Raw genomic sequence first — 11,826 nt, 5'->3', positions numbered from 1 at the left:
AAGGAATAAACGAACAGTGCTCCAATTTTTATTTCACCCACCAAACTCCTCAGTCTTCTTCACGCCGTTTTAAGTTTTAGCTTCCAAGACCATTGTAGTTATCCTCGACTGAGCAGTTAAAAACATCGTAGTTACAGAGGTACGATCGAGAGAGATCGAGCATTGAAAGTCTTCTACCGTAGAAGCTTGAAAGACAAGAAAAACATTTATGTCTCTCAAAATCAGTAGGCAATTTGTTGGCATATTCACAATTAGTTAGAATTAGCATCACACTGTTATTTTTCTTTTGCATTTAAAACCAGCAACATATTTGTTTCTTCACTCTATCATCTAATTCCAGTATCCTCTCTCTCTCTCTCTCTCTCTCTCTCTCTCTCAACAAATCTGATATTGTGAGTATACAATTTTCGAAGATGTGTCTTTTTTCGCTGGAAATGTCATAGTTTCCTGATACTTTACCGATTAAAGTTGATCGAAAGATCTCTGGGTATTGTCTGGAACGAGTCTTGCAGTAATGGGTAATCGGTTTATTTGCATGACAAAGAAGGAGGTCAAAGAAAATGGCTCCAGGAGCAAGAGAATGGGACGGTCTCAAAGGAAACTGCTGGCTGAGGAGGAGTACTTGCACAAGCAGGCTTTATCTATGGCTCTCCATCAGCACCAGTTGTCTCAAAGGTTCGAAGGATCCATGTCGCGGCGAATCGGGTCGACAAGCTCTAGGAGACGCAATCTCCCTGACGACCCAATCTCTAATGAAAAGCAGGTATGATTGAATTTGAACGAAACCCAGAAAAATGCTTTTGCTCCTGCTTTTTCTTATTCTTTTCTTTTTTCTTTTTTTGCATGTGTATTTTATTCGCAATCATTGTGTTAATTACAGTTTTTGGATTAGCGTATATGTAAAGATAGAGGAATGGATTTTCATGATTGAGATCTGTAAGCTACGAGTTAAAGTGAAAAAGGGCTTAATTATGTATTAAAGTGAAAAGTATGATTTGCAATTGTTTAGTACGTGTTCATCTTTACTATACTTATTTTTAATCCATAAGAAGAAATGATGTTAGAAGACCGGCTTTTTCTTATGATCCATGCATGCTATATTTAAGCTCGAGTTCTCGTACTCACTGAGTTGCAGTATTTTAATTGGATTGTGGAGTGCAATTAGGATAGGGTTAGTGGTCCATGATACTTGGTAAAGTGCCTAGCCATTCACCTTTGTGCAATTTAAAAATTATCAATGGCTGAGGGAATGAGAAGTGTGCCAAAGCCATGAAGTAAAGATGGTAATTGAGATTTTCTATGTTGGATAAGTGTGTAGAGATTGAATGCTAATATGCTGCTATTTCTAGTTGACAGATTGAAATTGGCAAACAGGTTACAGTAACAATATATAGTCTATTCATCGTGATGCATTGAACAAGAAGATTATAACTTATTGTATTCCATATATTTTACAGGCGCCGGATTTTCTGGAAAAGATGATAACAAAAAAATTTATTCTAATACACGGGGAAGGCTTTGGAGCATGGTGCTGGTACAAAACCATTGCTCTGCTGGAGGAGTCGGGATTGCTTACCACTGCCCTTGATCTTACGGGATCTGGTATTGATCTGACGGACACAAATAGCATCGCTACACTGGCGGAGTATTCAAAGCCATTGATTGATCATCTACAGAGCCTTCCCGAGGATGAAAAGGTGAGAAGATAGGTATCATTTGGACCTAATTTTATAATCTTGAAACACTTGAATGGCTTGTATTTGCCAAATTCTTTATTGATATAGTTATTTTGCAGGTCATTCTGGTTGGTCACAGCAGTGGAGGTGCATGCATATCTTATGCATTGGAACATTTTCCACAGAAGATATCAAAAGCAATTTTCCTTTGTGCCACAATGGTATCTAATGGCCAGAGGCCTTTTGATGTGTTTACTGGAGAGGTACGCACATAATCAATGTAATTAAAGCAAGTTTTTGAAAAACAATTAAGTCTTGAGAGTTATTTATCCAGTAAGGAAACTACGAAGACTCGAACATTACACTGCCACTTTTAATCCCATATAATACTTATGTAACCTGGAGCTCTTTATCAAGTGGTGCTAGCATGGGATCAAGAATGAGCGGTTCAGTCAGGGAACCGGTCTATACTTTCAACAACAATAAATAGAAGACCTAAAATATTTATCTGGCTTCCTTTTTCTTCCCCAGCAAAGGCAGTTTATGTTTCTGGTAGATGTTCTTTCAGGTAGGTATCATTGTTCTAACATGATATATTTATATTTCTGCTACAGCTTGGTTCTGCAGAACGCTTTATGCAAGAATCAAAATTTTTGATTCATGGGAATGGAGAAGACAAACCTCCTACAGGATTCATGTTTGAGAAAGAGCAAATGAAAGGACTATATTTCAATCAGTCCCCTACGAAGGTATGGCGCAGTTTAAACATTTCATTTCATCCAAGACATTCAGGGCTTCCATACATCTAAAAAATAGTGTTTTCACTGCAGAAAGCACTGCAATTGCATAATTTTCTAAGGACATCATAGAATACCATATGCCAAGGAATTCTATTGCTGTTATATGATTTAAAAGAAATTATGCATCCTTGTTCAATTAATTCAAATATAGAATGTAGAGTGAGCTGAGCTAAACGTTGCGGTACTTGTTGTATACTATATACAGTCTAGAATGCCTCCAAAGTTCCCTTCCCCTGGTTAGGACGTAAGTTTGTTAAGGGTGTATGGATATTTGTATCTGCCCTACTCCTGACTCTGTGGAGGTGCAGGTTGGACAAAGAGAACCCCAAAGTCCTAATCCAACATTTAGAGCAGGTGCACCAACAACAGGTGTATTTTGTACCAAGTGTAAAAGGCGAGTCATGTGTGTTGTAACAAAACAATATCTAGTGCTAAACAAAATATTCTTGTTAACTAACAGTGATATGGTAATAATTTTTCCCAATGGATTGGCTCGGCAACAATGAATTCTGGTCACTTCTAATTAGTTTTGGTTGGTTGGTGCCAAAGGTCGTAGAACATTAGAATTAAGCACATTTCTATTTTTGCAACCTACTGAACTATCTAATTGAATCTTCCTCAATATGTTCCTCCTCAGGGAATTATTCTGAAATTTATATATTTAGCTTCTGTCACGTTCCATGTTTTGGTGCCATTTGTTATAACCTACGAAGCTTATAAAACCTAGTTTAGCAATTGTCCATTCTTGTAGTTTGGCTCACAAGTATGTCGTTCAAAGCCAATAATAATCTTTTCACAAGCTGTTCCTGTAGGCACTTGTTGTTTATTCTATGACGTTGAATGTTCTTTTTTTTTTTTTTTTTGTGGATAAAGTAAAAAGTATTTCTTACTTGATATTGAAGAAAAATGTGATGCATTACATTATCTCCGCGCCTGGTTTGGTCTGTTCACTCCAGGATGTTGCTTTGGCCATGGTATCCATGAGACCCATCCCGCTAGGTCCAATCATGGAGAAAGTATCATTATCACCAGAAAAGTACGGAACTGGCCGGCGATTCTACATTCAGACATTGGATGATCGGGCACTTTCACCTGATGTCCAAGAGAAGCTAGTGAGGGATAACCCACCCGAAGGAGTTTTCAAGATCAAAGGCAGTGACCACTCACCTTTCTTCTCAAAGCCACAATCGCTGCACAAAATTTTGGTTGAAATCGCTCAAATTCCATAGCGCATCAGGAAATGCGCTCCTTTTATATTTTTCGTTCCTTTTCCTCTAGTAACTTTTCCCGTTCTTACAAATGCAAGAAGTAGTTGACTGATTACCAGGCTTTCGAGATGGTACGCCATTGTTGTATGTAGAAGTACAATGAGGCCCCGTTGGCTGATATATTCTTTGCCATTTCTTAAAAAAAAAAAAAAAAAAAAAAATCGTGAGGGAACAAAATGCATTTACTTATTTGGATTAGTCCAAGCACTCGGCTGGAGGATAGTCTGGGGGGAACTCCGGAAAGACATGGTCCAATCACTTCATCCGAAACCGTTTCTCACGAGTCTCTGGGCCATAAGATCTCCATTTTCAGACCCTTTTTATTTCTCTTTTTATTAGGTATGATCCAGTTTAGATATTGAGTTGAGTTGTAATAAAATTAAAAATTTAATAAAATATTATTATAATATTATTATTATTTTAAGATTTAAAAAAGTTGAATTGTTTATTATATTTTATGTTGAAAGTTGAAAAAGTTATAATAATTAGATGAGATGAATAAAGAGAAACCAAATGTGCCTAAATCTCTTTTGATCACCAATGCCCCAACCTACACCTACCTCAACCCAACGGTATGCGACATCACCCTAGATGGCTCAGGGGGCCATTTCACCCTTGGCCTGATGCGTTTGGAGCTACAAATTAATCAAGCCGCGTGCATGACTTAAATTCGAGCAATGCCTAACAGACGGTAACTCATCACATACATTAAACGAGAACATACACGGTTTTTTCCGGACCGAGAATGAGTCAATACAGCACCATTATTCACAATCCCTCCAAATTCTTTGGTTACCAAATCATCATACGTTACATGGTGAAGGTGAAACAGATCTGGCAGGCCATCCGGGTACCATATATTTTCTGCCTTCATCGAAACATAACCACTTTCCTCTCAAGATATGATTCAGAACAATTTTTATTTTTATCGGTAAGATATGATTAAGAGTAATGAAAATTACAAATGGCCTAACCTGAAAAGTGACATGGTGAAGAAAGCAAATCCTCTCTCCAACTTGGGTATCTTGTCATCAGATATGTTAGGTCGGCATTCATCAGAATAAGCAAGCTGCATCTCCTTGGGTGTAACTCGGGTCACTGTACCACAAGAAACTTCCACAAGCATAGTTGGTCTACAATTAAAGAAATCCGGACCATCAAAATGCATGCCATGAAAAATACTTTTCAAATCAACATCTCAACATATGTACATACACACGTACCCTACAATTGGTACAATCATAGAATCGCCATTCTGGGCTTGTTTTGACCGCATGATGTCTTTAATAGAGGCCTCAGACTGTAGCAACATATAATCCTTGGACAATGATGAATTAGTGCACTTACTGAATGCCATAACTGTTTCACAAATTGCTAGACTATCAGATTCTAATCCAACCAAACAACCACTATCATCAACATTTACATGACAATAATAAACAGCTTTAAACATCTAAATTTGTCATGTTGTAACCATTCTTCTTCAGATAATGTTCATAGTTTTTGTTTGAGATGCTCAGAAGAAGAAGAATCTTTGGTGTGAAAGTGTTTTTTTTTTGGCTTGTTTTTGTTTTGATGGGGGGGGGGGGGGGGGGGGGGGGTGGATGGCATGCCAATAAAGAGAACGACTCACCAAATTTTGATAATCTAAGGACCTGAAGATGACTTCTGGATCCACATTTGCTTCTGTAAACACAAGGGGAAAAACAAAAAACTTGGCTACTAAAACAAAATGAACTAACAGGAAATAATATTGTAGTTCATTTAGTACAAACTATAAAGACCTCAAGAGCACCATGGCCACTAACACCTCCTCTCCTGGAAGATTTCCCCTCACTCGTATTTAGAGAGCCATCATCCTTCATTATATGGACAGCTCCACGACGATCAACACGCCTATGAGAACCTGAGAAAATCCAAAAACTGAGTTGCAACGTAGTACCATTGGAATAATGTCGTTAAAAAAATGAAAAAGAAAACAAGAAAAGAGAGGGACCCACAACAAATGGTAGGCCTTAAAGCAAAACTAACCATTTGCAACAGAAGTATTACGTCCACTTGTGGGGGCCGTAACCTCCGCAGTCCTGCTTCCATAGGGCACATCTTTCATTTCTCTGTGAGAAGCTGAAAACCAAAGGTAAACGGTGAGTATATTCCCCACACGAGAAGTCTTAAATAAGGAGATCGATGAGTTGAAACTACAGATGGTTCCCCAATATAGAATTTACATCTACTCATAGGTCCATGAAGAGTAATAGCAGTACCTTCAACTGAATCAGCCAGTGATTGAGTGGGATGTGAAACAGGGGATGACAAGCGATCATCACTAGAATGTGATACATCAGATCGATGAAGAGGAGTCCAAACACCACGATCAGGTCTATCCCTGTTTCTTGTACGTTTTTCTTGCTTCTCACTGACATTACCCAAAACTTGCATGATCCTTTTTGTAAATTTATCTTCTCGAGTCCGTTTTGTATCCCCTTCAGAACCAAATGAGTTCGGTTCACCTTGAGAGACAAGTCCATTAGGTCCCAAGCGTGCACTGATGTCTCGTGGTGGTCGCTTACCACTTTCTGACCTCAAAATCTGAATTTTCTGCTGAGGCTGGACTGCTGTTGAAGATTGACTTTGATGAGATTCATTATTTAAAAGTATGCTTTTGATCACCCTCTCACCACCCTCACGACGCTGATTCTCTTTTGAAGCAGTTGAAGTAGAAGAATTTCCAGCAACTGATGTTACACCCTGTTGTTCCTGAAGGAACCCAGGAAATGTTATAAAATGCAAAAACCAATTTACATGCACAATAGAATAATGATCAGAAACAAACAAAAAATAAATCAAACCAAGCTTCGTACAATGTAAAACGTGAGTGGAAAATTGTTGAAGAAATTTACAATGGAGCAGATGATGGAGATGAATGGTGAAGAAGAAAAAACATAAACAAAAAACCTTACTCGACTTACTCCTCGTTCTTTTCCTTTTAGAAGCAGAATCTTCTTTCCAGAATCTGCAATCATGATACCAGAAACATAATCTTCAATTCCATGGACAGTTACCCGGGAAAGATGAAGAATACAGCAGAAACAAATAAAACACATGCTCCAATGCACACACAAACAAACACAAATGGAAGGAAAAATCTACCTGTTACATTTTCAGATATTTTCTTCCCACTAGAAGTAATTGGTTGATCCTCTCGCCTGGCTACTACAGTGAAAGTTGACTTGTCTTTTTTAGCAGTAGTTTTTGCACCTTCCTTCAATATATACTGTCAAACAAAGAGAAAACATGAACGAGTAACCTTGTCTTTCACTTCAAGAGCAAAAAATAGCAGAGTTACATGAACGTGTCGGCAAACATAAAAATAACAACCAGAAAGAAACAAATAATTGGCACAACCACTAAGACTGTACAATATCCAAACACACATTACTAAATAAGCAATTCCAAACCCGACTTTTTCAAGCTAACTTGCTTAAACCAGCAAAGGTGTACGCAGAGGCAAGAAGCAAACTTTATCATTAAATAACAACACAAATTAGCACCTAATAGAAGAGTTAATGACCCAACCAGAGCATTTTCTTCTAATGAGATGCAATGACTAAAAACTATCTTTCCTTTCTACCACGTTCACACCAATCTCTTAACAACTCAATTCCTAACCAAAGCAAAGTGTTAGCTCTTCATAATTTTAAGTTAAAAGATCACAGTTACGATACTTAAAAAAAAAAACAGTTTAAACAGCACAGTTTACTACTCTAAGAAGCTTTCCAGCGTTGTTTTCAGATCTGACCTGGATGAATTCCAGTACAAGAGCTTAGGAAAATGAAACATTTTCATGAATAACAAAAGAAAAAATCTGACTATACAAAAGGATTTCAAGTTTTCTCACACAGATAAACCGTAATAAGAGATAAATGGTTACACAATTGAAGGGATACCTTTTTCTTCTCAGAGTCTCGTTTGGTAGTAGATGAGCCAGGTTTGCCTGAGGTTGCAACTCTAGATCTTCTCCTAATCTTCCCAACAACTGATGAACCCTACATTCAACCACAAGACTCAAAATAAGACAAGCTTATATGTTCAAAATCACAAAATATATAGGAAAACAAGGAGGCTTATTTGACAAGCTTCACACCCTCCGAAAAAAGCAAAGTACAAACATATCTACATCTCACTCCTACATGCAACTTATTTGACATAACAGGATTTTGTCCGCTTACAAGCCAACTAGATGATGGGCCAAACAAACTGTACACTCATGAAAAATCTATTATAATTAAAAATTAACAAACTACAAATTTTTGGGGAAAGTTTCAGAAGAATACGTTCTAAAAGCATCAGCAACCTTTTGATAAGGAGAAGCATACACAATGGATCCAAAAAAGCACATGCTAGGTTAATGTACCAAAGTTTCAAGGTCTTCAATGGTAGTAATGTTCCTTTCTTTCCAGGGTACCACATTAAACACAAGGACACAGTAGTGGAATCACCCAAATTTATTTGTTCTTTCTATAACCACATTCCCAAGCCATATGCAACACAACAGGGTTACTCCAAGGTTATTTTTGATAGGTAATCAAGATGTTTTATTCTTAATGTTACTCCAAGGTTATTATTGTGCTGTCATTGTCCCATTCTTTCATTCTTTTTCTCCCTCCTTTGTTAATAAGCCAATGACTTATATGAACATTATAGAGCATATATTAATAATGATTCAATCTAGTTCTACTTAATTTTTCTTGTTTCAGAAACAATTATGGCTAAGTAAATAAAGACGATAGTCTAATTACATCACAAACACAGAATAAACCATTCTGTCAAACTATACAGCAAGTAAACAACATTTTTTTTAAGATAGATGATCAAAGATGACATGACATCAATACCTGGGCTCCACTCTCAGCAGCTCGTTTCTGACGAACATATTCCATAAGTGGGGTAACAACAGGATTTTCCTTTGCAGAGCCTGGAAAGAAGTAGGGAGAAACTAATGCACCTAAAGGGAACAAACTTCAATAATATATCTCGTAAGCAAATATGAACTTGTGCGTAAAGTCTGCTATGACAAAATTTATAGTCAGAATGTTACTCCTCAAGATTTTGGACACAACCTTATTTGGCACCATGACAGCTTTTATAAAAAAATAAGGGAGGGAACTCACGTCATTACGTGCCATAGACACCATGGTGGCCTTTAGAAAAGAACCAAAAGTCGGGACTTGCATCATTATATGCAACCAGTTGTCGCCATTAAGGCTGGGGAAGAAAAATTATACAAGTCTATATACCTACGAGAATACATGTGGGCATGTAAAGACATAAAAAACGACAAACCAGCTTGTTCTGCTTCTCTTCTTTCCAACTGTATTTCTGCACTAGGAAGATGCTCAGCCGGCTTTGCAATGGTTTTGAGGAACTCTAAGTAATCAGGATCTACTTTCATCAAAGAAAAGGTAGCTATAAATACAAGGAAGCAAGCAACATAATTCGTTCAATTCTAGCACAGCAGTTTAATGTAATCAAATAGAAATGGAAAATTGAACCAATACCTTTATATATGGTCCCTTCACGACCGTCCTTCTTAGTAGATCGTTTTGAAACACGCTGTGAAGGAGCATATTCAACTACAATCTTACACTGAGCACCTAGGATCAATGAAACGATTTAAACTCATAAAAACACGAAGTAAAATTAGTATGCCAGTTACTTGTCAAAAAATAATTAGCATGGCAGTCTACAGACAAGACTTGCACATTATAGTTTCTACAATTACTGATCTCTCCAAAATCAGAAAAACATGACCTCACTATGGCAAAATATGGTTGAGAACATCACTAGCCAGACAAACCAAAGCTTATTCACATTTAATCTATTCATTTAACCATTCTTTTCACGTACGAACGAGATTTGTTGAAGCAATCCACTAGACATAAAACTGCAGCTGCTTGTAAACTTGGCAAAGTAGAGAAAAGGTTATGTCATAATTTGTTACCCTTCTCATTAACAAACACGTGTCCATCAAAAGACTGGGCAAACTCGAAAACATCTCCAGGCTTCTTGAAGTCTATGTAGGCTCGAGAATATCTCTGATGCTTTTGGCTGCAAATTAGTTTAAGAAAAATCTCTTCAAGTTAGAAAACTCATTAGTCAATGTTTTGCTGCATTGAAAACAGAAGGAAATAAAAATAATAAAAAATAATAATAAAAAAACTACGTCCCATTTGATGTTTAAGAAATTACACATGTGAGAAAAGCGGTTAGTTTATTTTCCCAAGTCACTGAATTTTTTTTTTTTAATATTCGACAATCAGGCTCCTTTTTTGTTCTTGATGTTCTATCAGCAAGCAAGCAGGGAAAGAACACAACTTTCCTAGCATGCATGCGCACGTTCTTCAATGCAAAACAATTATATCTGCACTAGGAAGATCCTCGGCGGGATTTTCAGTTGAACATATAAAAAGGTTAAGTGGCAATAAAGTATGAGGATAAAGACCTTTTTTTTCTTTTTTTTTTTATAAATATATGAGGATAAAGACCTAAGTATGATTTACCCCAAAAGGACTTTAACTACGTATAAATTTGAGCTTGTTTGATTGGTCAACATTATAGAAGTGTCTTTCTTGCTCTGAAAGCGAGAAACCAATGCAATTTACGATTATAGAATTCAGAAAGAAACGTTTCAAAATCCCTATCCAGAAGATGCCGAATACATTATACATACATTCACTAATTAAGATTCAACTCTAACGTACATCAGAAAATTTTCCTTATATCTACGACATAAATAGCAAGAATTATAGTAAGTGAATAAAACGCAAGTAAAAAAGGAAACGGGCCCAAACTTTACCTGTTTTTGCCGGGGCGGAAAGAAAACCAGTTGTATCGGCCGGAGAATTTCTCGTCAATCAGAATGCAAAGATCGGGCTGAGTGAGAGACGGTGGCAGGTGCCGAATCACCACCTTGCTCCTTACGGAGGGGTCTTTCATCGATTTGGGTGCAAAATCTCTCTGTTTTTCTCGTTCTCTCTTCCTCCTTGTTCTGCAAGTTTCGTTCTCTTTCTCTAGAAAATTCAATTTTGGTAGAGAACTAATGGCGAAAGGCCCTTGCGTGAACCAGGCTTGGGCTCATTCACCTGCAAAAGCGTAACAGCTACAAAGCCCATCCTCATAATGTTCTCTCCCTTTGCTTTCAAGATTGCATAACAGCTGCAAAGCCCATCCTCATAATGTTCTCTCTCTTTGTTTTCATCTTGAATAATACTACGTATAATTTTTATTTAAAAATTATAATATAAATTTAGGTAATTTTATTTTTAATTTTTTTTAAATTATAAAAATATCCACCTTAAAATTATATTTTTTATTTAATAAATAACATGTACATATAACCCCTAAATGAAGACTATAAATAGAATTTATCTTTCATCTTATTATTTCTTGATATTGCTAACTAATTTTCAAGTTTATTATTAATATTGTTTATAAAATTAATAAATAGACAAAAGAATATTTAGTGTTTCAAATATTTCTTTTACATAAATCATAAATATAAGACAATCACAGCAATAAGTATAATATTCTAGTATATCACTTAAATAATAAATTTTGATTTGAAATATTTAAATTTTAAAATTTATATTTCCAATTAAATCATATAACATAAAAACGTTACTATATGCGTTTTTTCAAAAGAAAAAGACTGTACTTCAATTTTATTTATAAGTCTCACTTATAATAGAAGAAAATCGTGATTACAACCATAACATGTGGGATTACAAATAATCATAAAATCCCAACTCAAATATTAAAACTAGTATTAAGATTAATTTAAACATTATACCAAGATCACAAATGAAAACGTTACTAGATGTATTTAACACACATACTTAAAAATAGAATTATTCGTTCTGATTATTTGAAAATTATAATAATAAATTATACATTTTATCTTATTTAATTAATTATTAAGAAATAAATATAATTTTGAGGTGTCTAAATTTCTTATAATTGATTTATAAATTAAAAATAAAATCCATCATTTAAAATGCAAATTTTTTCGTAGAAGTCATCAAT

At 35.9% G+C, this 11,826-nt stretch overlaps 2 protein-coding genes across 9 annotated transcripts; one reads left to right on the top strand and one right to left on the bottom strand.

The window, feature by feature from the left end:
* The first annotated feature begins 169 nt into the window (after positions 1-169).
* On the top strand, positions 170-3,864 carry LOC122302399 (putative methylesterase 14, chloroplastic). 2 transcript variants are annotated; one of them, XM_043113642.1, is made up of 5 exons: positions 170-763; positions 1,458-1,697; positions 1,796-1,939; positions 2,291-2,425; positions 3,433-3,864. In XM_043113642.1, the coding sequence occupies exons 1-5, from the start codon at positions 515-517 to the stop codon at positions 3,703-3,705; spliced, it is 1,041 nt and encodes a 346-aa protein (XP_042969576.1). In that variant the 5' UTR covers positions 170-514; the 3' UTR covers positions 3,706-3,864. The 2 variants fall into 2 exon arrangements, with proteins under 2 accessions (XP_042969576.1, XP_042969575.1); XM_043113641.1 differs by having other exon boundaries at positions 3,379-3,864.
* Positions 3,865-4,431: 567 nt separating this feature from the next.
* Positions 4,432-10,842, bottom strand: LOC122302397 (regulator of nonsense transcripts UPF3). 7 transcript variants are annotated; one of them, XM_043113635.1, is made up of 15 exons: positions 10,601-10,840; positions 9,746-9,852; positions 9,303-9,398; positions 9,088-9,186; positions 8,640-8,719; positions 7,692-7,790; positions 6,895-7,018; positions 6,705-6,757; positions 6,009-6,501; positions 5,776-5,868; positions 5,529-5,650; positions 5,378-5,430; positions 4,968-5,103; positions 4,719-4,877; positions 4,432-4,612 (listed from the first exon to the last, which is right to left on the bottom strand). In XM_043113635.1, the coding sequence occupies exons 1-12, from the start codon at positions 10,738-10,740 to the stop codon at positions 5,392-5,394; spliced, it is 1,545 nt and encodes a 514-aa protein (XP_042969569.1). In that variant the 5' UTR covers positions 10,741-10,840; the 3' UTR covers positions 4,432-4,612; positions 4,719-4,877; positions 4,968-5,103; positions 5,378-5,391. The 7 variants fall into 7 exon arrangements, with proteins under 7 accessions (XP_042969569.1, XP_042969570.1, XP_042969572.1 ...); XM_043113636.1 differs by having other exon boundaries at positions 4,432-4,608; XM_043113638.1 differs by having other exon boundaries at positions 4,719-4,842.
* Between the last annotated feature and the right edge of the window lie 984 nt (positions 10,843-11,826).

Source organism: Carya illinoinensis, chromosome 3, assembly GCF_018687715.1.
Source record: "Carya illinoinensis cultivar Pawnee chromosome 3, C.illinoinensisPawnee_v1, whole genome shotgun sequence".
NCBI classification, from domain to species: domain Eukaryota; kingdom Viridiplantae; phylum Streptophyta; class Magnoliopsida; order Fagales; family Juglandaceae; genus Carya; species Carya illinoinensis.
This window is presented reverse-complemented; position numbering and strand designations above follow the sequence as displayed.